The following is a 27,381-nucleotide window of genomic DNA, read 5'->3' on the forward strand; positions in this document are numbered from 1 at the left end:
TCCCTCCAAGGAAGAGGAGCAGCTTCACCGACTGGACCCAAAAGAGCATTGTCATTCTACCTTGACCACACAAAAGAGTTCTGGGTGGATGACCAACTCTTTGTGGGGTACGTGGGAGCAATGAAGGGTTTGGCAGTGCAGAAATGAAGCATTTTGCGCGGGGTCATTCTCTGCATTAAGATCTGCTACGCATTGGCCAAGAAGCAACCTCTTGAGGGCTCATTCTACCAGGGGCAAAGCTGCTACCACGGGGTGTTCCAGTACTAGATATCTGTCAGGCAGCAACGTGGGCATCCTTGCACACATTTGCAGAACACTACTGCCTGGACAGTCGGGTCCAGAGAGATGGTTTGTCTGTTTGGTCCTACAGGACTTTCTGGTGTGAGAAGATGTATCCGCAGCCCACTGCCAGGAGGTTATTGCTTGGGTATCTATTCTAAGGTAAGGAATCTGCAGCTAGAAGTCTCTATCGGTTGAACAAGTTACTTACCTTCTGTAACGCATTATCTGGTAGAGACTCTATCAAGCTGCAGATTCCTTACACCCACCCATGCCTCCCCGCTCTGCAGGTATGTTTAATAGGGTCAGGGATTGTCCCTTCCAGGGCCCTAGTTTTTTGTTCAGACTAACTGTTCTATGCATGACTCTGCGCTTCTGGTGTGGAAGTTCGTGGGAAAAAGAACTGACATACACTTTCCAGGGTGGTGCCTTTATAGGCGACCGTGATGTCCCAGACGGCTCCAACGACGCCACACGTATCCTAACGATGCCACCTGACGGCACGCGCAGGGTACTGTCCAGCAGAAATTCCAGATTCCAAACTGACGGCAGGAACTTCCGATGCTGAACTGCACCCTTGCACTCGGCTGCCCCAGTACCGCCTGTGGTGACCTGTTGGTGTGGCCTTGGACCCTGCCCCCTATTTACCTTAAGCCTAGGAGATTAGTCCCATAAGTCGGTCTACTGAACCTGTATGCAGTGTTTGTTCTTCCTCCATAGGATAACATTACAGCATCTTAAAAATGCACTGTCAACTTTTAAAAATTCTTAATTCGAAAAGTACTCCCCTTATTCCGGTGATCTTGGTATCACAGTTTATAAAAGTATGTGTTATTTTTTTATAAATTGGTGTTGGATTTCTTTATTGAGTGCATGTTTCACTCACTGTATGATATGCCTAACTGCTCGACCACACTACCACAAAAGAGCATTTGGGGTGTCATTTGTGCCTCTGTGATATCTCTGGGGTTTGCTTGGACTCTTATCACAGTGTACCCCGTTTCGGTCCACTATATAAAGAGACATCTTCCTAGACTGGAATGATGATATCTAGCAGTAGATCCAGCTTCTGCAGTTCTTCCGTCCCTCGCTGTAGGTCTCAGTGGTGGTATCTGTGAGGTCAGGACCAATTCACTAATTACCAACAGTTGTACCAGGCCGTTGCTTCCCTGCTTTGAGAGTGTATCCCCAGTGTAAAAGCTAATTTCGCCTCCAATCCCTCTCAGGCACTGCACTAGTCATAATGCGGGACAAGGCTTCCGTTGGAGGGTTAACCTAGGACACCCGGCACAGCTCCTGCGGGGGCTCTACTGCAAGCTGAGGGGTCGATGCATTGAGGGTTATTACTTACCTGTCACAGACATTAGTATCTCTTTATTCTTCAGTTCTGCTCATCCAAGGCCTGGGCAAGAGAAAGGGCTGATGGTGGTGGCTTCCTCTCACCGCTATGTTCTCTTTCACCAGTTCCTTCAATAATACCCTTTCTGCAGTGGTTCAAGGTCATCTTCCCAATTGCTCCCTCAACCTCCACACCCACCACAACCAGCACTATGTGGCAGGCCTCTCAAATTATGGCCGTTGCAGAAGCCCACATTAGACCTCGCTATGTCACAGCTCACCAGCATTGTCCCTCCACAATGCCAGGCTATTTACCACTCTTTTACTTGCACAGTCCTATGGAGGTGTTTTTTCGTTCGTGGTCAATCCATATAATTCTTCAGTAATCAGGCAGGCCCCTAATCAAAGGTGCTATTGTTACTCCACTAACCCTTGTCGTTTGCTACATGCGCCAGGTCAGTACTGGTGCCTCTGGTTCTGTGCCCACTGGAGCGGTGAACCAGTAGCCCTCTCACCAAGGCTATTGGTCGCTTCTGCCTCTTTCCTCCAGCAGTGCTGCAGGAACGCCTGCCCTACCTGATGGGCTCTGCCATCCGTTTTCTGTCGTTTAATTGCTAGCTGCCGCTGCGCCACACACACACGCCTCCAACACTGTCCCTCACATCAGCACCACAGCCTCCTCCAAGGAACGCCGTGGTGGAGGTTTCAGTTCCAGGCAGTTTCTTGGGCTCACCTCCCTGACCTTCTTTTTTTCTTCTTCAGAACCTGGCAGGGCCTTTTGCTTACCTTGCTATCTGCTCCGCCTCTCTGCTTCGCCTCTCTGCTTCCTGTACTGTCTCCCCCAGTGCGGCATGAGTGCTCTGGGGGCTACAATGATGGTGGGATCCCCAGGATTCCTGTTCATTGGTGGGGGTGCAGTCCCCCAGACTACAGCAGTACCCCTGGACCTTTAGCACCCCTCAGATGCCAGTAGTCACCATTTTGTTTTTGCCCAGGCCACAGCTCCTCCATAGGATTGCCACTTGACCAGTTTTCTAACCGCACCACTGGCCTTTTGTTGTTCAGCCAGTACAAAAGTAAACAAAATCACCTAAAGCCGGTATTTTACCTCTCATCTGTACATACTTCAAACAGCAAATACAAAGAGAAAGCATTTTTTTATGTATTCTAGGTTAGTATTAATCGTCCTTAACTAATAATTTAAGGAAACAAAAGCAGAAAAGTAATGTTACAAATAAATATATAGGATTATGTTTAAAGCCCTATTTATTATCATGCCTGCATCTTTGCTGACTCTTAAAGCAACAACAAATGTCTGGTGTTCTTCTCTTGGTAAGGTGGCAACCATACTCCTCCATCATTTGCTATTTCATGAGTTTCTGTGGCTCGAAGCCATATTCACCGTTTTGTGGGGGCCTTGCTGTTGCAGCCTTTTAGAGTCATGGCTTGCTTTAGGCCCACGATCATTTAATTGGTGGTAGCCAGCTGGAAGTACTCCAGCTTAGGTATGCTTCCCAATCGCATTAGGCCTCACCTCCACAGAATCATGATGTTTCGAGATGGACTTCAGTTCTGCACAAAACTACGCTCTCACTGTCGATTTACTTTGGCCTTGCCAAATACCTGGAACATCCAATTGCTTATACTTTTCCAACCTGGTCTATAGGTACAAATAGTCCTACAAATGTGGTTAAGCCTGTTGCCAGTGTAGAAAAGAAAAAGGAAATCTCCTGTGTTCTAAGGCAGATCCAGAGTAGTTGGTTATTCCAGGAGATGAATATTTTGTCTGTAGAAAAATACTTTAAAAAATAATTTTCTGAGGAAATGCACAGATCTACTTTACACCAGTTTGCGATTTGCCTGTTGTGGAGACCGTTCAGTTGAGGAAATGCAGCAGAGAAGTATGTGTGTATTCTGTGGTTTTATGAAATTCCGTGTATAACCCTGAAGTCTTTTGTGACGTCAAAGAATGTCAAATCTGTGCAGGCAAAGAGATATATCTACAATTCACAGAACTCTTAATTGCAACTAACATTTTGTTAATAATGGTTTTTAGGATTAGGTTGATGTCCTGCACCACAGTTTTCTTTGATAAAAAAAAATAGTGTTGTTAGCTTATCACTTTGTTTTAATAGATCTCCATTTCTGTCACGCAGGCTGATTGGACTCCTCTACACATCGCTGCCTCCGCAGGCCGTGATGACATTGTAAAAGCCCTGATTGGAAAAGGTGCCCAGGTGAATGCTGTGAATCAGAATGGCTGCTCCCCACTACATTACGCAGCCTCTAAAAATAGGCAAGAGGTAATTTCTCAGTGGCGCTTTCTGCATGATCTAGTTATGTGAGTGAAAATATTTCCACTATGCTGAAATAAATCTTTATTGAAGGAAGATGCAATATTTTTATAATCCCAGTGAGCACCAAAGGGTCCAGTCAAGAGTTCGCCTATGAGTTAGTTTGGACGTTGCCGCCCAGTTTCAGCCTAGTATCGGCAATCAAATTAGCGCAATGAGCGATCTGACAATGAAGGTCACATATTGTCACTTACAGAACTATTCGTGCATATGATGACACAATTCTTTTTGATTATGCATTTTGGCAATATGAATGAAATAACATGACATTATCACAGATCGTTTTAAGTATTAAAGTGCAACAGTTAAGTCCACTTAAAAAAAAAAAACCCACACAGATTGATTTATGAATATTAAGAAAAATGGGTTTTGGTAAAATTAAGGAGTGTGGGGTAAAGGGGAAAGAGTGGGATAATCTGGACTAGTGGGAATAGTTAAACGTGTTTGATCTTTGGAATTGTTTGTTTTTGAAAGTTGAGTGCTTAGAATTGCTTCTGTGGTGTTTCACCCTTTATTCCAGGATTGGAGTGCAGCTATCTGGAAAGTAAGTTACTCTTGTCCAGCTGTTATGGGTGTTCTTTTCACTGGGCAGAGCTTATTTCAGTTTTTGAGCAAACACATTAATGATTTCCTGATAAGTTATCATGTCAAGTAAACTCTTTTTGATTTTTTAGCATAAGTGAAGAAATGGTGGGAAAGAACAATCCTAAAGGATACATACTCCTAGTATGATCACCCAAGTTCTTTAAGAAAAAAACAATATAATGTACTTGTAAACATAGTTAAGATTTTTAAGGCGATTGTAAAGAATCTCCAAATGGCCATCCCAAGATATTCCAAAATAACTCCATTGTATGATACTGCAAACATGCTCAGTACCTTAATAAAAGGTAGCAAGGCCTGGCAGGAGTGTGTAATCCTGATGATGGGAGAGCTAGTCCTAGAACACATTATTTGATCTTCCTCCGAGTTAAGAGGAATTCCTCCAAAGAAGGCACTTAAACTTGTACAATTATGGCATTGATTGTCTACATCAAAGACACCAGGTATGCAATTGGGGCAATTGATTTGAGTGGGGTGGTGTACTACAGGGGAATATCTCTGTTAAGTATTCCAAACTCCTGACCAGTCCACAGGAAGGAATGCAAAATGAATAGCCAGAGTTTGGAATATATCTGAAAGAAAATGAGAAAATGCATCAAGTTTTTTTCGGGGCTAATTTCAGGTGTTTGCAGTATTTTACTAAATGTGCATTATATTATACTGTACTATACTATACTATACAATACCATACTTCAAAAGATTAATCATTATTTCCCAGGCTCTGTCCCTCACTGCCCTTGCTGTAAGGTATGTAGGAACATGAGAACGCATGTTTGTAGAATGTAAATTACATGCAAGCTCTTTGGCTTCAAGTGCAAACGAAATCAAAAATCTTACTGGGCAAACCGGATTAAGTATCTTCCACAATGTCCCTGATCGGCTTACCACAGTCACAATGCCTTAAATGGATTATTAAAGTCAATGTACTTTTCTTGGAGGCACTGGCAGTGAGGAAAGTCCTAGCTAAGAAATGGAAAGGTATCAGATTGATTTTAATGGACAGAAATGATGTGCTTCTTGCGATGGACTTGGGTATAAGCTGTGCCATGTGACCGCGTAGGAGTCACATTAGCTGTCTCAATCGCAATGATTCCTAACTTTTGTTTGTTGAGCTATCTTTTTTTGATAACGTGTGTTTATCCCTCCAAATTCCTTCATTGATAAATTAACTTCTAGATATGTATTCTGAGAACATTCATGTAAGTTATTTTTATATAATTTTATGCCTTCTTTAGGTCATATTGAAGTACTAGTGGAGGAAGATGGCAAAATGTTCCTTTTTGCATGTTTTACCTGAATTACTTGCTTACGTTTATGAGTTGCCACTCAAAGAGGGTTTATTTTAGTTTAACGCTTTATGGAATCTCTATCTCTTTGTCTATTTTCTGTTCTTGACAAGACAAGACAAACTGATTTCCCAGACACCTCCATATTCGAATTTTATCTACACTTGGGGGGGGGGAAGGGGGGGGTGAACGCCTACTACGCCAACACCTGGGACACCTTGGTAAACGTTACCAAAAGTGATGAAAAGAGTGAAATCAATCATTTTTGCTTGTGATTACGACTTGAAAGGTTCTTATCATTCCTGAATCCCTAAAAGAGTGCTGGGAAACTTGATCCCTTTTTTTAATCAATCATAATCAGTTAGAGAACTCGAGGGCTCTCCTCTCTCCCCTTCCCTTCAACACACTTGCCTTACTTCAGTTGACACATCCAGGATTGTACTTTTCCTTGCCTACTTCAGTGGGACCTAGATAGACCTAATAATTTCTAACCCTTTTGTCTGATCAAAAATGTAACTGTATATACAAACGCGCTCGTGATTTCTGATGCAATGTTCTGATACTATGAAAATCAATAAAGAATATTTGAACAGGAGAAACGTACTGGTGATGGAGAGAAGCTGTTTTATATCAGCTCCTCAAAGGATGTTCTTCAGGTAGGCTCCAAACCTTGTTTCTTGAGTGGTTCTGCACCTTTAACCACCTAGAGCAGTTCTTCGGAATTCTACTGTTCCTAGATGACGGCCTAGATAGTTCATCAAGATAAACATTACAACCAAAGCAGGCTTCTCCCAAATGAGATTTATGCTGTGAGACCTTTTCTGCAGTCTCCGTGGGTTAGGTATTTTACTGAAGGTTTCCTAGGCTCACTGTTTTATTGTACTTCAATTCTATTGCAATTTCAGATCATTTTAGCACTTAGCTTTGTGTAGTCAGCGTGAGTAGTCCATGTTTACTATAGGAGGTGGAGGAGCTTAGAAAAGCAGTGTTTCATAATTCAGTGCAACTCAGTTGATACCACTTAATAGATTGAATGTCCATTCTGTGCATTAAGAAAATAATTTGACTTTATGAACGAGTAAGTAAAATAGTCCACTTAAAAACATGACCTGTGAAGAAAAGCTGACTCTTCTGTGCCAGAGAATCACCCCTCCTGCTAATATAGCTTTCTTCTACTGTGTGGTAGAAGCAGATAGCATTCAACTAAGGCCATTGCTGTATTACTGGGAATGCGTTTGGATGGAGCAGTAAAATGTTGAGGCTGGCAGTGATACAAGTATTTAGGGTCTACTTTGATTTAGCTGTTTCTACTACTAGAGGATGCACGTGAATACAAGAAGGCACTCCTGAAAACAAGTCCAGCTATAGTTCCTCTTAGTGGAAATTCGAAAAACCAAACACCGAAATGGCAAGATTCCCTCCCTTTTTCCTTACGAGTCCAGATGGCTAGCCACGAGGGGTTACTGTTCGTCGGTAGAGTCCTGTAATCAGTTAAGAGCCCAACTGATTCTAACAGGTACAATTGTGGGCTGGTTAAGAAAGTCTACTAATCGTGTAAGAGGTTTTATTTTAGTGATGGAGCATCCACCGATAACTGGGCATCTCCAGATGGTCACTGTGGCCATTACGCACTATCCCTGTTGAAGAAAAGGGTGACCACGACTTCAATTGGTGATATATTCGGAACCGTAAGTGCTAGTGCAGTGGAACTGTCGATACTGGAGCCAGCAAGACCTCCTGCAGTTGGCAGGATGTGTGTCTGTGCTTGAGAATCAAGATCAGCCATCTCAAGGTACTTCTAGAGTGCAAATTAGGCACCCCACGGACAGTCGGGTCAACCCTTTGTCAGCTTGTAAAGGTGATGGAGTAGCTTTTTCTCCCTGGGTGTCTCGCATGTTTCTCCTTAGCCTGGATGTGGTGACCTCATGACTCCTGGGTATTCTCGATGTGTCAAGCTGGCCCCATTCGGCTATAGGGCTCTCATCCTATGGATTATGTTACTCCATTTTGGCAGGTGCAGTCCAGCTCCTTTTGCAGACAGGTAGGCCTTCTTGTCTCAGCAGGTCAGGCAGGACCACACTTGCCCAGTACAACGGAGACCACTATCTAGTGTAGCTCTCTAACTCTCTTTTTTGAAAAACACATACAGGAACCCTTCTTTCATGCCATAGAGTTGTTGGAGTCTGAATAGGAGTTTTTACAGGGACTTTGGGAGTTCTTATGTAGTGCCCCCGTGGGGGTAAATAAAACATGTTTGCACTCACAACTACAAACATACTGCCACTACTGTGAGTCTTACAAAACCAGGGTAGAAAGAGCAGTATCTTTTATAGAGTGTATATTTTAGGTTACACAAGACATCATAGCCCACAGGATTGTCCATAAACCGTACGATGGATTTGCTGTGCTAAAGCTTCCTGTAGTTATGCAGAGGACTTTCACCCCCAAATTCTGCCCTAAATAAATCGAAATCTGGATGTAGTGTCTCTTGCGATCTATCAACATCTTGCTTGCATGAATCCATTCCAGTATGCCCTTCCATTATTTTAACAGGCCAACCTGCATAATGTACAAAATGCAGCTTTAAGACTTATGCACAGCCAAAAAAAAGCCCTTCCCTTTATGTGTGACCTCGGTGTGTGTTCCAGGTTAAATTCAGAAATGGGTATTAATGTCCCCCAATGAAGATAGATTGGTACATGAAATACATATGGCACAAATAATTAACAGATGCTCAGTCATCACTCAATAAGACTCATTGAGTAGTCTGAGTTATGGAATTGGCTTCCCAATAATAATATGGAAATACTGGTTCTGCAGTACTTACTATAATATGATGTTAAATAGACCCTAGACAATTGGTTAAATGTCACCCTCAATTATTTTTTTACTTGTAATCACTCCACCTTTCTGTAAATTGTTTGAAAACGTGAACCTGGTTTTATTTTTCCTAATTTAATTTAGCAGTTGTTTACATAAATGTATCTTTTGATCCCCGACCATCGAGAATGGCATATCTAATTCTGAAAGTAGTGTTCTAGCTCCTCACGCCCAATTTAAAACTTCCTGCATTGGTAGTAAAGGCATGCTTTGCTGCACTATATTCTCAAAAAAAGGAACAGTGTTGAAACAGGCGTTCTGCTGTGGGTCTCAAATTGTGTTGCCTCCCTGGGCAAGTGTTTAAGCCTTCGCCAACTATTTGTGATAAGGTCTCCTTTCAGACTGCTAACACTGAAAACTGGGTTTACTTTTCAGTGGGCCGTCAAAGACAGACCTGTGAGGAACAAAGTTTCAATTTGAAAAACCTCTACAGAAAAAGATTCTGTTGACAAATAAGTGCTTACCTTTTAAATGTTATCTTTGTTGTAGATTGCGGTCATGCTTCTTTCCAATGGAGCCAATCCGGATGCAACAGATTCTTTACATTCAACTCCACTGCATCGAGCGGCTGCAAAGGGCAACCTTAGAATGATTCAAATACTCCTCAAGTACCATGCTTCCACAAACATACAGGACAGTGAAGGAAATACACCTCTGTAAGTAACCAACACAGTAAAGATCTCTCTTGCAGTGATCTCATTGCAAGAATTGCCAATAAGATGTAATCTTGGGGGGGGGGGGGGGGGATATAGTGCCAAATGAGAAAGGTATAACTGGCCAAAAAAGAATTGTGGAAACCTTTGGTAAAGCCTCCTCTGGAGCGGTTTATCCAGTGCTGTGAGTACATGTACAAATGAATAAAAGTAGGTTAGGGACAGTGAGCTGCAAAGATGGTGTGTTGTCTGCATTAGAAATCATGTGGAAATATAATAAAGTGCAAGGACTAAAATATGTGTAATCTTGAATAATGAAGGGGAAGGGCATCTAGAGCAGCTTGTAAGCAGTTTCTGAGTGCCTTAGGAAGAAAAGGAGGTATAAAGGCTTTGAGAAGTATGAAAGTAGAATAACATTAGCAAGAGAAACAGAGCTCAAACTCACATTGCACGGAAGCTGCATTTTAGTTACTCTTGTAAGTAGGAGAGGTATCGTTTGGGCAGCACAAGTTGAGACAATTTTAATTACCGCAGTGCTATCATTAGTAGCTCATTCAAGTTCTCTAGTTAGACTATTCCTGAGTGATCTCAGGGAGAGCATGATGTACTAGGACAATCTTCAGTTTCTCTTCTGAACTTGAGATACTCACGCTGTTGTCAAACAACTGGATTCGGGCTCGTCCAAGCCTTTGGACCTCATGTACATTTAGGGGTGTGAGTGAAGGGTGAACTTATCACTAAAAATTATTTGCAGGACCCAAAAGATTATTTTGTTTGGGGCTTGTTGCATAGCTTTTTGTATGTGATTGTAATGTGTTCAAATTTCAACAGATTAAGTTGACTCTTTCTAATACTCACCACAAAGAGGTGATTGATGCACAAGGCTGAGAATGATAGCCTCCCTAAAACCAGGAATTAAAATCTCCTACAATAACGAGCATACCGCTCTCTCACTGTCTTCTGCTCCAATTCACCAAAGGTACATGTTGGCTGCAACACCTTTAGCGCCCCCACGATTAAAACTGCCCAACACTAAAACACTTATGACATAGGCCACATTTCCGATCCTTCACCCTTCCAACCAAACACAATGCCTCAGAAGTCCAAACTTTTCATCACTAACTTTTCTTTTGCTCTACTACACACCCACTGAAGCGATATACGATAAAGTAAAAGGGCAATTTTGACCATCATGCACAAAACCAAAGTAGGGTTGTACAACTGCAACTTCAACCCAATTGGTGTTCGCTAATGTCAACATAAGCATCATTCAGTGTAATGCTACCTTCAGTGCTAGGCTCCTACACTGGGCGTTGGTCATCAGAATCCAAATCTCTGTTTTTAGATTAGACAGATATAATTCAGTTATCTTTTTGACAGCTGGAATTCTGTGTTGGATAAGGGGATCCTGACCGGTCATATGTACATAACATCTTAAAGGGAATTTGCATAATCTACAGCTTCAGGATAACTGCATTGCATACATCCTTTACAAAGGTCCTTTTAATGACATGAGAACCCAACATCAGTTTGCCAAACTGGACTTATTTTTGTTTCTATTTTTTTTTCCCCCTCTCAGTCCCGGCAACCACAGACGTTTAACATTGCAGGAGAGGATCCTAAAAGTTAGCAGTTACTACCTTGCTCTAATAGGCATGAGCAAAAAGAACAGATGATGGGCGGAATACGGAATAAATCAAACATTCACCCCCAGTCACAGATCTGGGTTTAATCCATCGTTTTTTTTACTCACCGTGCCACCCCAGTTTGGACTCAGCCATATGCAAATCAGTCTTGACCCTGCTTCCCACGGGAACAGTCCAGTCCGAACTGCCAGGCCAGGTCCTCTCTGGATCGGAAATCAGCATCCTGGGACCGGTTTTGGGGTTTCACCTCTTCATCGGCCAGGCTAGCTTGGATCCAGTGGCACAGTGAGCATGGGACTTGTTCAGCATTCCGTTCATCATCTTTTTGCTTTTTGTCACCCTATGTGGGAAGGGTATACCCAGGTGTGGGTCCCATGCTTACTTATTCTGTAAAAGAATATGAGCTACCTTGAAACTTCCCTGGCTGGTGTCTCACATGTTACTTATTTTCCTATGATGTCTAGGATACCTAATTAGAAGTTGTTAAATGCATTTGGATACTGTTCAGTACTTTACTGAGAAGAATTCAAGCCGTTACATGAGACCAACCATGAAAATGTTGATGAATCAGAGGAAAGAGCATGGTGGAATAATCTGAACACTATGTCACAGGGCGGCTGGACATGTAGGTTTAGAAGGGATAAAACACTCTTTCATTCAAAATGATAGTTGCATATTATAGTACAATAAGTGAGAGATTTGAAAGCCATTAAATCCCATCAATGATCTACTAAGAAGTTACACGAAGCGAAAACATAGACTGTTGGGGTAAGAGGCGGAGGCCAAAGAGCCAGTAGAAAAAACTTTTCACAGATCATCGTAATGTATGTCAGCTGAGATATCATTAGCCCTTAAGAAAGAAATATGGAGTCTATAGTTCAGAACAACAGGATGTGAAGGCTCTTGTAATGCACTAGAGAAACTGCTAATTCCAACCATGTCACTCTTTGGTTCACATGCTGATACAACCTCTGTCTGTGAATGGATATACAGACTACACTACACTGACAAACATGACCATATAAAGAGAGGTCTCCGGGACTGTGATATACTTGACAAAGCCCCACTCAAAAAGCATCTTTCATTGTATTCAATTACATGATGAACATGGCCCTTAAAATGTGCCATATTATGGGATGAAATGTTTTTATGCTCAACATATAAACTTTTGATTTAGTCTTTCAGGAACTTGAAAGAGGTTTTTCTTTAGCTAGGATGAAGGATACCAAACAGGTTAAGTTGCTAAGGGATTTTAGTTTTAAAACAGGTGATTATGGAGCATGCATTTGGTTGACTGCATCCAAGACTTGAACCTGTAGAGGTAAGTGGATAGCCGCTCAGAGATTCTCCACATACTTGTTCACTCAGGATGGGTCTCTCTTTTGTGTTTGATCTTTATTGTTACACCCGGTCAATGTCTAATGCCAGCCTCTGAGAAACCATAAGGGGGTAAGTCGAGGAAGGACAAGAAATGCCTTCTTGTTTCATGTTCCAGCTTATATCTGTAATTACCTTTAATTGTTTATACATGTTTTTATCCTTGAAAATGAAAATAGAAACATATGAACAGACGGCACTGATCAAGTCGTCTCATCTCTGTGATCCTATTATGCAATTGACAAATCACTTGTAAGTCAATATTTTTGCTTTTCTGCATCAGCCTTCCAAATGAATTTGCTACATAACACAATAGACTTTGCTGTACCTAAGCTAGAGAACCACACACTCTGCATACATCCTTTGTGGCTAGGAGTGTTTTGTTTAGCTTAGGATGGTAAACAAAGTACTGCTTTCACAGTCATTTTGCAAATCAAAGCTGAACTTTGTTGCGTGAACTAAATGTCCTAAAGTCTTCTTCTGGCGTAGATTCACAGATCCTCAATAGAGTTGGACTCCATATAGATTTAAACCAAAGGGTGGAACTTATTATGCAACAAAAGCTATTTGTGCCTTGGATTTTGACAGTGTATTAGGAGCGGAAGAGATGATCTAATGGTGGGCGGTCAATGCAACCGCACTGTAGAATGTACTTGACACCTGAAATCTTGTATATTTGTGAAATGTATACAAGATGTATCTAATCTGGCAAATGCAATGGAAAACAAACTCCTGCGTGAAGATTCAGAAGCAGTGTGTTTTGAATTTGTAACTATAGTGTAAATAATCAGGCATGTCTCTTTCAGTCATTTGGCCTGTGATGAGGAGCGGGTAGATGAAGCAAAGCTGTTGGTGGAACATGGCGCAAGCATCTACATTGAAAACAAGGAAGACAAGACCCCCCTGCAGGTCGCAAAGGCTGGCTTTGGCGCTGTTCTACGAAGGCTGGCAGAAGGCTAGTTGTTCTAATTCCAAACTGCGTTTCGTAAACTGATGCCTCTATTTTTTCTGACATTAGGATCTCTGTTGGCACGCCCTAGTTGTGGTCCTCCCTGAAAACTTGTTTAACTTAGCACTTTTTTTGACCTTCGTTTAATTTCTGTTATATGAAAGTGTTATACAGTATTGATAATGGAAAAAACATGTTAGGTAGTAAACTTTTTTCCATAATAAAGCACTACTTGGGTTTAATAAAACAGAAATGGGCTATAATGAACATCTTCATGACCGAAAAGGTGAACTTCTGTAACTGCGAGTCATGTAATGTCACTGTATTCTAATCTTTATTTTCAAAGAAAGCACAAGTGACAAAACAGTTAAGTGTATGCTCCTTTTTTCTTCGTTTTGAATAATGTAAACAGTAGCATTTTTTGCTATTGCTGTTTGAGATTGTTTGCAATAAGTGTCTATAATCAGACCAAGAAAGTACCATTTTTTTCCATCATTAGTTTTTGCTCAAATTATCTCTTCAAAGATTAATTCTTGAAAACATAAATGTTTAACACAATAAATATTGCAAAAACTAATATTTTTAAACAACCTTGTGATATTTGGGAGTAAAAGAAATAAACACTGCAAGCTGGTCCGGCACCTCCCGGAAGAGGGTTTTGTTGCACCACACCTGAGACTGAGCTAGGCCTTCTTTAGTACAACTTCAGAGGTTCAGCGCTGTCCGGTTACAAGAAGCCAGAAGGGAATAGAGGGAATAAGATTTTTATTTAGAGAAAAGTAAATATCATTCAGATGAAAAATTAGAAGGTGCATGCACCTTTACAGGCTGAAATGCACCCTTTTAATTTTATTTGCCTCGTTAGGCTTTTCGTGATAAGTGTTCTTCAATAGCTTTGGCGTGTAAGCAAGGTTATCATAGTGGGCTGTATTTGTGCGACCTCAAAAGACGCTTGAACTTTGGGCAAATTTATGTGGTGTATCTGGCCATTTGTTTCAATAATCTGTGCCTCTCAGTTTAGCAATGAACCATTTAGTACCCTGAAAACCCAGCAGCTGGAGTTTCATATTCGAACATAGTATAATCCCTGCTTGTCACTACCCACCACCCACAACCAGACAATAAAGGCTCCACCAATGAATAGTCAATGACTGGGCTTCAGGGTGCAAAGATTTTCAGTCTCCAATACATTGGTGACCAAAGTGCAGCAGGAGAGGTTTTGCAGTAACTGGTGCCCATGTAGGCCCCAATTTGTCTGTTTAGAGATTAGATAAAGTACCACTTGTTCTTTAAGCTTTGCACAGACAGGAGAAGTAGCAGTGGGTCCGCACCCACTATAATATTTCCCTGGATCACCAAGTTTTAGGTTCCTATATTTCAAAAACCGATTTTCCTGTCTTCCAGTACATGACCAAGGCCACCAACCCAACTCCAAGATTTTATAAGTTCCAACCGGGAACTGGACTTCAGCTTTAGGGACCAAACCAGGAATTGCTTTTAGAGGATTTTGGAATTGTGGTGGTCCGCACCAGCCAGTAAGGCTAGTGACCTCAGGGATTGTGAAGAGTAGAGTGCAGGTGTGGATCAGGAGCTGGTAGACGCTCACCATCGATGATGCTGGATGGAGTAATAAGAGTCCATGACGTAGCATTTCACTTTTTAATACATTACAATGATACAACAGCTTTGTCCTCTAAACAATTTCCCAAATTGCTTCTCGTTGTTTGAAAATAAGGTTTTTGTACATCAAATTACTTCTCTTGGTTGTAAGTAAAGTGGTATTTAGACACTGCATACCACTTTGTATTTTTTTTAATGTAATCACATGTGCTATAGCCCATCATGGACAGTATCTGCCTCAAATGCCTATTGTAAGGAAATGGCTTGGCAGGTTTATCCCCATGATTTGCCCCCATTTTGACTACTAGGTACTGGTGTAATGACTATGAAATGCCCTGAACCTTGCTAAACAGGACAAGGTGCATGTGCTCTGACCCTTAAAATGGTTTATGTTTAATTGATTTGTCCCCAATTGGCATAGTTCAACCTACTTGTACGTCCCTATTATATGGTACGAGGGATACATAGGGGCCTTTAAGGTGAGTTGTCTCTCATAGGCTGCACCATTGTGGACTGGGCCTGGTGGCAAGCAAAGGAGAGCCAATGTGCCTGCTGTGTCCTGTTCAAGGAGAAGTCCTCTCTAGAGCCCCGTCAAAGTCAAGAGATTCCAAGGGCCTGCTGGCTGGCCTTCTGTTTACAGCACAACTGAAGAAGCCTGCACAAAGTTGCCCCTCAGTTCACTAGACTAGAGTGGCTTAGGAGTACAGCTGGGCCATCTACGGGACAAGTTATCGACCCAGGAAGGATTGGCCCGGAACTGCGATACTAGGTGACTGGTAGTCAATTGGCAATTGGATGTCTGCCAGCACCCATAGAACTTTGAGGGACATCAACCCTGTGACCAGGATCACCTCACTCTCTTCGTGGACCGAGGAGTAGTTGCAGCAAGAATAAAAGTACCTGGACCTGACTGAAGACTGCTTCACCTGGTGAGGTAACGTTTTTTCTGAGGATGTTGCTGGTCCCCTGACTGGCTCTCTATTGGGGTTGTTTGCCTAAAGTGACTCCATATGAGAGTGCGTCTAAGTGTCACATTGGTTGAATTTACCATGGCTTGTTCGTGGTTGAGTGAAATGCTTTGATTTATTATACATTTTAAATTCTATATCTCTGGAACCCTCCGGTGGATCTTTTTCATAGTAGTGTCTAAAGTACATACAAATGCAGTCTATTTTTACAAATGTATGTTTTCTTTATTGTCTTGTCGATTTCTTCTTCAGTTGTTTTGGTGCTGCTTAAATGCTTTACACTTGTTCCTTTGTGTCAGCCATTCTTTTCAGAAAGACAGCTCCAGGGTTGAACTCATGATTTGACAAACGAAAATTAAGCACCCTACAGGGGTTTGCACAATGAGATCGCACAGACACACCATAAAATACACTCCCGTTTCGTCGCACCCATGTATCATTCACATGTCAGCCCATAGTTATATCTGGAGTACCCATAGTAACACTAAGGATGCCCATACTATGCCAGATCCCATCTTATGGCAGAGGCGCCAGAATGCTCACAATATTAGGAGAAACTTTATGCCAGTGTGATGATAATGCTTGGCATGTCCATACCCTAGATGATGTGTCAGCTTTGTTGGACCTCCTCAGTGAGATACAGTTTGAGGCTCAACCAGTCTAGCATTGTTTGTGCCTCAACTTGAAACTGACATGGCCCAATATTTCGGTTGGAATATTTCTTTTGGCCAAAAGCTAAGGCTGATTTACAAACAAACATTCACAAAGGCAATAGATATCACTTTTATTTTTCAGTTGTAAGCCAGACCTATTGGCTTTTGCTAATGCTTGTGTTTTTTCATAGTAACAGAAAAAGGAGGTTTTACTGAAGACTACAATTTAACTAGAACTGGACTCCTTGCGATTGCCCTTTTGCCTTCCCCACCTCTTCGACTGAATCCTCCAATATCTTAATCTCCTCCCCACATTGCATTTACAGTCCTGTAGCACCAAGGTGAGAAAGAGAGACAGCAGAGGAAATTTCAGGACAAGACTCGTAAAAGGAAATAAAAATTAATTTGACTTTCTAAATTCCCCCTATACACATAGTTATTGGTGCTGTGATCTGGTAGTGTGCATTGAAAGAGCAATTAGAAAGGCAACCCCCTTGCTGTTATTGTCGTGCAAAGTTGTAGTTTTTAAAACACTTTGATTATGCATTCTTCTCTCTCTCAATTTGCCCCTGGCATATCCCTAAATGTTCTGGTTGGAAACCTGTTGGACACTTACTTTTATGTTCAGGTGCTCCCCCTAAACAAGTTGGCTACCCGACTACACCACATGGTGCCACGCTACCAACTGAGACCAGGGGAGAGGTGTGAATCCAATATGGCCAGCGAGGGTCGATGAACAGGACAGCCATGGACACCATCAGAGGAAGCTAGTCCAATGGAGTCACTGTTGCTGTGCCCCTTCACTTTTCAACCTGCATTCCTTCCTGGTCAGGAAGTGACCGCAGTGCATAGTTGAACAATGAATAGCGAATAACCAGCACTAGCTGCCTACTTAGCATTTGGTGTCTGGACATGTACTGGCAGAGAACTCTAGGGAGTCAGCAGTGCCAAAGGAGTGGACATTCATGGTCGCATCATGCACTGGGAGAGCAGGCTTGTGAAAGCCATGACCTGGATGGGCTAGCAGACCACGGCGGGTGGTAGGGCACATAAGCTGACCTTAGCACAGTAGAAGTTACTATTGTGAACCAACATATCCAGCTAGAACCTAGTAATGTCCTCAAAGGCCATGTATCTGTCTACTTCCTCATTCTCCGCTGATCAGCACCTTTAAGTTAAGTATTTTTCAATATTGTCAGATTATTCTATTAACAGAATTTTCTGCCTTTTGCTGTGTGTGACTGCTGTGAAATTGTTTTGCAGGGGGTTGAGGCAGCGCCCCAAAAGATCAGAGACTACCATGATTCCCAGCATCTGTCCTTGGTGCTGAGGTTTTATTCAAAGGCCTTTGTAGATTTGAGAGGCAGCAGACAAATACACTGCTGAGGTTTCAGGGGGAGAACAGCCTTTAGTGTCAGAATGGATCAGACTATCTAAGCCGGTGGAGTCTGGGCATTCTCACTTACAAGATTCCAACAAAGATCTAAGGTTGCAAGGGTGAGAGTCAGACAATGAGGATCTTTCTAGAAAGGAGTTGCCTTCCAAACGAACAGTGCTGTTGTGCTAGATTTCATACTGAAGAGGTCCTGATAAATGAGCATTGGATTGTTTAGGAGGCTACAGGATATTTAGCCAGGATGTGGTAGTGTTTACAGCTGTTAAGACCGTGTTTTCTACACTATCTTCCCAGGCATAGGTGATGGAAGTAAGTGTGCTGGGTTTCGGGGGGGAGTGCAGCAGTCCCTAAAAACAACCATACTGGAGTTTAAGAGGTGAATGATCAATAAAGGTGCCTTTCAATTTTGGCTTTATCATGTCACATTTGTTGTGCGTCCAAAGGCAGAAGTCAAATGTCATACTATGGGCCTGATTTAGATTCTGGTGGATGGGTTACTCAATCACAATGGTGACGGATAGCCATGTCCGCCAAAATCTAAATCCATTTATATCCTATGGTATTTATATTTCAGCAGACGGGCTATCCATCACCGTTGTGATGGAGTAACCCGTCTGCCAAAATCTAAATCAGGCCTTATGTCTTCTGACAAATTACTGTTCTTTTAAAAGACACGTTGGTGATAAGTTTTCTTGGACAGCAAAATAAGATTATTTTGTAAAGTGAACTATGTGCAGTCTTGCTGGGTACAGGAAGTCTGATAGGAAAGCTTTAAATACCTGTAAATGAACTGTACACATATTTCAGAAACTAACAGCACTTGGGAAAGCACAAATGATGCATATTTTAGTAAGTCTGAAGTATGATGGAAACAAAGATTTTAATAGTTTCAAAACGGCACAATAGGTAGTGTTTGGACCTGGCTTTTTTTGCAGGGTCATCCCCAAACCTTTTGCCTCCTCTCTCCTATTTTTCTGACCAGTTTTTGTTGGGTTTAGGACTCTGGGCACTTTACTGCTGCTAACCAGTGATAAGGAACATATGCTGTCTGTATGAATTGTATTGGTGATTGGTTTATCCATGATTGGCATATTTCATTTACTAGTAAGTCCCTAGTAAAGTGCACCAGAGGTGCCCAGGGCCTGTAAATCAAATGCTGCTGGTGGACCTGCAGCACTGATCGTGCCACCCTCCTGAGTAGCCCTGTAAACAGGGCTCAGACCTGCCATTGCAGTGTCTGTGTACGCAGTTTTAAACTGCCAATTCAAACTGGCAAATGTACCCACTTGCCAGGCCCAAACCTTCCCTTTTTGTACATGTAAGGCACCCCTAGGGAAGGCCCTAGGTAGCCCCATGGGAAGGGTGCAGTGTATGTTAAAGGTAGGACAGGTACTGGTGTGTTTTACATGTCCTGACAGTGAAATACTGCCATTTTCGCTTTTCACTGTTGCAAGGCCTATCTCTCCCATAGGTTAACATGGGGACTGCCTTTAAATATCTTACGTTCAGTTTCCCATTGGGAACAAATAGAGATGTGGAGTTTGGGGTCTCTGAACTCGCACTTTAAAAATACATCTTTTGGGAAAATTGGTTTTTAAATTGTTTGAAAATGCCACTTTTAGAAAGTGGGCATTTTCTTGCTTGCTTAAACCATTCTGTGACTCTGCCTGCTTGTGTATTTATTGTCTGGGTCAGACTGACAGTTGGGCTGTATGTCCACTAGACAGTGACACAAAGGGATCTGGGGTGTAGCCTGCATATCCTGATGAATCATCTGGGCTCGAGTGGAGGGAGGAGCTGACACACCAGAATAGGCTGTGCATGCCCTCACACAGTGCAGTCTCCAACCCTCTAGTGTGACTCTGGGCAAGGCAGGATCTTGGGAACAACAGAGACTTTCCTTTGAAGTTTGGCAACTTCAAATGCACAAAGGGGTGTAAGTAGTGGACCCAACATCCCAGATTTTCAGATTACTTCTGGACTTGAGAGGAACCTCTGCCAAGGAGGAGAGCTGGAGGAGGCTTTGCCTGTGCTTTGCTGGGTTGGCCTGCAGTTGCTGCTTCTGCCTGAAAGAGGACAAAGACTGGACTTTGTGGTATATTCCTGCTTGTGAAGTGTCTTCAAGGGCTTGGATTCAGCTTGCATCCTGTTTTGAAGTCTCAGGGCCATCAAAGACGTCCCCTGCCAGCACCTGAACTCTCTGCTGAGACTCCTACCCTGACAAATGGTGTCCTGTTCCTGGGCCCTTGAAAGGTGAAGCTGGTAGAACCAAGGTGAAAATCCACGCAAAGGAGCCGTGCAGTGAAAATGTTGACGCACCACCTGCAACAAGACTGTAAAAATGATGCGCCACCTGCCTTCTGGCTGAAATCGATGCGCCACCTGCATCATGGCTGGGAAATCGACACATCACAGTTGGAGAAATGACGCAACACCTGCTTGCGGCTGCTAAAATCGACGCAAACCCTACGCAGCGCTGTTTTCCATCACTGCAGCGCTGTTTTCCATCACCGTATCGCCGGATTCCGCATGCATCATCGCTGGGCGTCAAAATCGACATGAACCTGTTTGGATCCGAGGTGCCATGTTCTGAAATCGATTCATCTCTCTCTTGCGTGAGAGAAAAACGACGCATCGCCTCGCCCAACCAGAGAAGAAACTACGCACAGCCTCACTCACGAGTAAGGAATCGGCGCATCTCTGACTTTTCTGATGCCCGCTCGCCCATGAGGCTTTTTTTTAACGCAAACTAGGTACTTTGTGTAACAATGTTTCCATTGTTTTCTATGGAGTAAGATTCTATTATTTTAAAAATTCATAACTTTGCTTGTGTAGTTTGGATGTTTGTCGTTTTCGTCTTGTTTGATTTAGATAAATATTGGCTATGTTTCTAACCTGGCGTGGTGTCCAGTTTGTAGTGTTTTCACTGTATTATTGTGTGTTTTGTTACATATACTTTACACATTGCCTTTGAGATACGCCAGACTGCTTGTGCCAAACTACCAAGGGGGTGAGCAGAGTTTATCTTAAGTGTGTATCTCCATTGCCCTGACTAGAGTGAGGGTCCCTGCTTTGTCAGAGTGCAAACTGACTGCCAACCAGAGACCCCATTTCTATCAGTGATGAAATATTAAATGATACTTGATATCTGCACATTATTTGTGTGCTGTATAATTTTATCCTTACAACTATACGTGCAAATGTAATCCCCTTTTCAGTGGAAAATGTGCTTTCTGAAAATGACAGTGCTTTACTAGACCATGCCCTAGTAATATTCTTGCAACATTTTGCTCAGAAATGCATCACATACTACACTCTTACGATACTCCTGCTGAATGCAGTTGGCATACTTGTTCTCTGTGCGACACTTGGGTTTTTCACAGTCCCTATGACTTCAGTGACATCAGATTGATGACCGAACCCACATTAGAAATTAGTACTCAGACCATTCTTCTTTCTGTTTGATAAGATCCCTTTATGTGGATGTGACTAGGGACATAATGTGGCTAGAGCAAGGTAATTTCTAATTTAAATCTGGACTTAAATCAAGTATCTTCAATCGCTGTCTCCAGATGGGTGAGATAGATAATGCATGATGTAGGTGTTGCCACACCAGTCTGTGATGGGTTTTATGGCTCCTAAAAGGTTTACGGTGGGAAGCAGGTTTTAGGATGTGCATTTTGCAGATCGGTCGGCAGGTACCACATATACTAAGATTGTCTTCATGCCTGTGGTAGATGTAGAGTCCATGCGGTTCATCAGACCTTGAAATAGCATAATCCTCACCTGCAATACTGACAAACAGTAAAAATGTATTTAGCTATAGAGAAGGAAAGTTTAGATTATATTAATGTCACAGAGGCAAGGATGATTTCATCCTGAGATAGTTATATAAATTCCTGTACATCAGGCCTCCCAGAACTAAAATGTTGACTGGTTTGTGGTAATGTCATTGTTTAACGTTTTAATAGTATTTTGGATGCTTAATAGTGTACAATTTTGTATGTCATACAGGAATATCTTTTTTGTGTTCTAGAGTCAGATCGGAAACAGGAGCCATATATACACAGTGACTTGGAGAGTATTTCTTTATGCAGCTTGATGGACCTTTTGAGGACTTTGTGGGCCTCTGATTTCAGTGTGGCTTCTTTGGTGACGTTATTTGCATCATTTTATAGGTATCATGGAAAATGAAGCTTTGTTAGTTGACCACTGGCATTATGTGGAAGAGTAGAACCAAATTATGCAGCAAGGTAATTGTGCGGCATAATGCACTACATTTTGTGATATTATCTAATTATTTTGTCATTTTTACACGTTACTCACTATCTGGGCAAAGATTTCATCTTTTTGGTATGACTTTGCCTCCCATATACAGCAGTAAGCAATTGAAAGGTGACCAGTCAGCCTTTGTGGAAGGTTATCTGCTACGCTGCAACAAATGTTGCCTTGTTTTTAGAAACTTTTAGAACCATTTGAGCTAGAAATAACATTTACGGATTATAGAGCAGATGATGGATTATGTGGCAAATCCATAATTCTGTGGAAAACAATGAGGTGCAAAATTGCATAATTCAGTGGCCCTATATATTTTGCTGTGGAGTTGCTCAATTGTTAATGCTCAGAATAGAAGGCATAATGCTTGCCTAAACTTTTATGCTCAGTTCTGCTTCCGTGTAATAGTCGGACAGCACAGTATGTGGCATCAGCATTTAGTCAGGGTAGTTGCTACCTTGTTTGGTCTATGAGACTACACAGCTGTATGGTTACAAAGATATACTGGGGGATATGTTGAAAGCTTCCCTAGGAATTCATTCCACACACTGCTTACCTTTGGCTTTGTGTTTTGTTTCTGACATTTGCTTGCTTTCTATTTGCTGGCTGTATGTGTTTTAGGCTGTTCAGCATGTTTTGTTCTTCCAGTGGAGCTTGGCCTGTTTACCACCTCTCCGATTGGTTCCTTGCTTTTTTTCCACGCTGATCACTTTCTGGCAGCTTTTTTTTTTTTCTTTTTTTTTTCCGTGAGACACTCCACAAGATTACATGTTTTAATTTGTCTGCCTTGAAAGCTAGTAAATGTGCTGCATTTCTTGGACGTGATTCCCTGCCTCCTATCTTTCTACTTGACTGATTCTACTTAACTTTGCCATATCCAGTTCATCAATCCTGCACGCCGGTGAGGAATAATGTTCAGTCTACGAGCTTGTTTGTTTTAGTCACTGCTTTTACTAATAGCATAACTTAAACAGTCCTCTTCCTCAATTTGATGTCCATGCCATAGGTGCTGAAAGGTGAGGTGGATGAAGGATGCTGGAGTTATGACGTAAATGAGCAATACACAGACCTTTTTGTTTTTGTCTTGTCAGTTTTGTCGTACATTCAACGACAGAGGTCAAATGTTAAGCTGTGGTTTACTTTTCATTCTCTTACTGCAAAAAGAGGGTTTATGTGACAATCTTGCTGGATACTGGGGATGGGAAAGGCTGTTATGTTTTTTCAGGCACACAACACAATTTAAATGCCAGTAAATGAACTGTACAAATGTGTCACAATATATCAGAACTAGCAAAGCACAGATGAAGCACTTTTTTTGGTATTTTGAAGTGTGGTGGAAACAATTTTTTTAATAGGATCAAAACAATTCAATACTCTGTGGAGGCAGATTTCCACACTTTATTGTGCGCCCTCTAGTTTTGTCAATAAAACTGTATGTCTATGCAAATGTAATGGTAATTTCAATTTTACTTATGTTGTCTGTAATGGCAGTGTGTTACAACACCATGCATACTCCGCTCTACACCACTGCACTCAACGACACTCTACTCCACTCTTTGCCACTATGGTCTATGATACCTTACTGTGGGAAACCGCTGATTCACTGAGTAGCCTTTTACCATGCATGCATTACGACACATGTGTCATTACAACGAATAGCCTTTGCCATGCATACCATTACAACGATTGTAATGGTATTTGTGGTAAGGGCTATGCGTTGGAATGGTGGTGAAGGCAATCAGCATCATTAGAGGAAACGGAAAGGTCATTCTGTTTCCTCAGAACGACCTGCAATGCGCTTTAGGAGCCTGGTGAGGGGGATTGTGTCTGGGGGTAGGGGGCACTGTTTTAGGGATGGGCAGGGTTGGGGAGGGTTAGGTTTTACTGCGAGGTAGGAGTAAGGTGAGGGGGATTGCCTCTGGGGTGGGTCTGAGGGTGTTAGGTTTTAGGGAGGGGGTGGTTTTCGGGCTTGGGGGTATTGGGCCTGGGGGGTACTCTTTTAGGGAGGGGGCGGAGGTTATGTTTTACAGCAGGTGGTTTTCAGGTTAACTTCAGAGGGGGGTTGGGCTTGGGGGTTGGGGGACCTTTTTATGGAGGAGGCAGCTGGTGGGGCATTAGGTTTTAGGGCAGGGGTAGGTTTTCTGGATTAGGCTGGGGGGATTGGGTCTGGGGTGGGGGTACTGTTTTAGGGGTGGGGGGTTATGTTTTAGGGTGGGGTGGTTTTCGGGCTTGAGGGGTATTGGGCAGAGGGTACGGTTTTAGGGAGGGAGCCTGGTATGTTTTAGGGTGGGGTGGTTTTCAGGTTAAGTGCAGGGGGGGGGGGGTTGGGTTGGGGATGGTAGGCTGTTATAGGGATGGGTGGGGGGTAGGAGGTAAATTTGAGGGCGGGGTCGGTTTTCGGGATTAGGGCGGGGGACTGGGTCTGGGTGTGGGGAGTATTGTTTTAGAGAGGGGCAGGGTTAAATTTTAGGGACGGTTGGTGGTTTTTGGGCTTAGGAGGGTATTGGGCCGTGGGGGGAGGCTTTACCACACATATACCTTTAAAACACATTCTTTTACAACATAATTCATTGTAAAGGCATGCATGGTAAGGCATATACGTAGTAATGGCATTCTCGTTGTAACACACTTGTGGTAACGTCGTGGGTAGCAGCGGAATGTGTGGTTCCGACTTCCAACCCACTACTGTGTGCCACTCCACGCACCTTCACTCTACAGCACTGTACCCCACTCCACGCCACTTCATGTCACTCTGCACCACTCCACTCCACTCCACTCTACTGCACTCTGACACGCTACTCCACTGTACGACCTTCTACTATGTGACCTTCCACTATATGACTCTCCACTCCACAGCCCTTCATTCTACGTAACTCCACTCTGACACTCCCCTCTATGCCACTTTACTCCACTCTATGCAACTCCACGTCCACTCCACTTCACTCTACCCCCTCCACTCTACAACACTCCACTCAGACACTAGTCCACTCTACAGCTTACTACTCAATTCCACTCCACAACACTCTGCTCCCCTCCATACCACTTCATGTAATTTTATGCCATTCCACTGTGACACTTCACTCTATGATACTACTCCGTTCTACACCACTGCACTCTATGCGACTCAACTTGACAACACTTTACTCCAGAACACTCTACTACATTCTATCACACTCTACACCATTGTACTCTTACTCTACTTCAGCCTGACTCTCTTCTCCACTCTGACATTCCACTCTACATCACGCCACTCTACTCCACTCTGTGACACTCCCTCTGCTACACACTACACCATGCCATTGTGCTACTCCACAACAGTCTATTCTACTCTACACCAATCCACTGTACTCCATTTTACAACATAACTCCACTCCATCCCACTACACTCTGTGCGACTCCACACCACTTTATGCCACTCCACACCACTGTACTTCACGCCACTGCACTCTGCGACACTCCCCTCTACGGCATTCTACAACACCATACAATACTGCATTCTAACACTCCAAGCCACTCCACTCTTCGCCACTTTATACACCCCACTCCATGACATTCCACTCTGACACTCTATGCCACTCCACTCCACGGCGCTCCACTCTACACCTCTCTACTCCGTGCCACTAAACTCTACATCACTCTACTCTACATCATTCCACTCTACGACAGACCACTCTGTCACTCTTCTTTACGACACTCTACGAAACTTGACTCCACGACACTCGACTGTATGCCACTCTTTTCTACAGCACTAGATGAACAGCAACCACTATAGTATACTAAATGGCTAAAGCGCATAGGCATGACCTATTGGCTTTGCCAGTGCTTGTTTAGACTGTGTAAAATTCAATGCATTGTCGTTCAACACTTCAAATCTGAACCTATCTACTTCAACGTTTAAGAATAGTCTACTCAGCGTTACCCATTACCAATCTTCTGATGGATTTTCACATTAAATGTATTGATAATTTTTATTTCAAAAGGGAATAAATACCGGATTTTAACAATTTTCCTGATTTTTTTTTTTTTTTTTCTTTCCTGTCTAGGCATTAAAATACCGACCACTCTCGAAAAATGCTGATCATATGGCGACCGAAGTCACGGAGGATCAGCGAGTTGAAGGCTCGTCGCTGGAACATGCTGTAATGTGCCATTTAAGAGTTTGAATCTTGGCAAGACCGGCTCCGCCTTTCATCTTCAGAGGAGAGATAAAGTGGAGTGCCTATTATTTATCTTTTAGGAGTGAATAGCAGACCCCTGGTTCGAAACGCTATGTAACTTTTTATTGTTAAAAAAAACGCAAGTTATTATCTAAGCTTGTTTCTTAAATCAGAATCTTATCATGCTACTAGAGAAGTATACACTGAAAACTAGATGAAGTATTTAATCAGAAATCGGGCTTTTTTGCTAAGTTTGGACCTTTCTTTTTTAAATCAGCCACTTGAAACAGCATTTTTTTCTCAGCTCAAAAAACAAATTGATTGTAAACTATTGAAAACTACTGCCATCTAGCGTCAAAATCGGCAACCACCGCATAAGCTGAAAAATCTGTGAGCACCAAGGTGTAGTGTACTGCTGGACACGTTCTAGTGTTTATACCAGCCACTTGGCTGAGGGCTGGTCTTACATACATACGGCACACCCACCCAACACAGGCGTCACCAGTCAGGTGACCCTGCGAATAAAAGGGGCCAGGCGCACCTGCACGTGGCCAGTTTGCAGAACCCTACCACTGTGTCTGCGTCACATCTTTTACTAGCAAGAGGGCCTAGGGCCCCCAACACTACACGTGGCAGGTCCACACCAAGCGTCTGACCAAGCCTCATTCGCCTCACGCCCATTCTTCGCAGCGCCCTCACGTGCACCAATTGAAGTTTTTTTTCCAAAAGTGCTTTTGTATCTCTGCTTCAAGTTTGATTAGGGGGGGGGGGGGGGGGCGTTCAGCTTTTTGACACTTGGTTTCTATTTGCGACGAAGTGGAAGCAAAATAATGTTTTGTTTCTGGTGACAGACTACTCGTGTTTAATTTCAGACACACATTTGTGAGCTCTGGGGTAGCGGGAAAAGGCAGTGCGAGTTTCTCACAGAACCTGTCAGTGGTGCATAC

General features: G+C 42.7%; 1 protein-coding gene across 2 annotated transcripts in view; it reads left to right on the forward strand.

Annotated features, from left to right (window-relative positions):
- PSMD10 (proteasome 26S subunit, non-ATPase 10) overlaps positions 1-27,003 on the forward strand; it is a 45,919-nt gene extending 18,916 nt beyond the window's left edge. Inside the window, exons 2-5 of one of the 2 annotated variants that reach the window (XM_069211604.1) lie at positions 3,774-3,920; positions 9,230-9,396; positions 13,223-13,371; positions 26,321-26,495. In XM_069211604.1, coding sequence (XP_069067705.1) covers positions 3,774-3,920; positions 9,230-9,396; positions 13,223-13,371; positions 26,321-26,355 — 498 coding nt within the window. In that variant the 3' untranslated portion in view covers positions 26,356-26,495. Of the gene's footprint in view, positions 1-3,773; positions 3,921-9,229; positions 9,397-13,222; positions 13,372-26,320 lie in introns of both variants that reach the window. The other variant, XM_069211596.1, reaches the window with a different exon arrangement.
- Positions 27,004-27,381: the final 378 nt, after the last annotated feature.

Source organism: Pleurodeles waltl, chromosome 2_1 (assembly GCF_031143425.1).
Source record: "Pleurodeles waltl isolate 20211129_DDA chromosome 2_1, aPleWal1.hap1.20221129, whole genome shotgun sequence".
NCBI lineage: Eukaryota > Metazoa > Chordata > Amphibia > Caudata > Salamandridae > Pleurodeles > Pleurodeles waltl.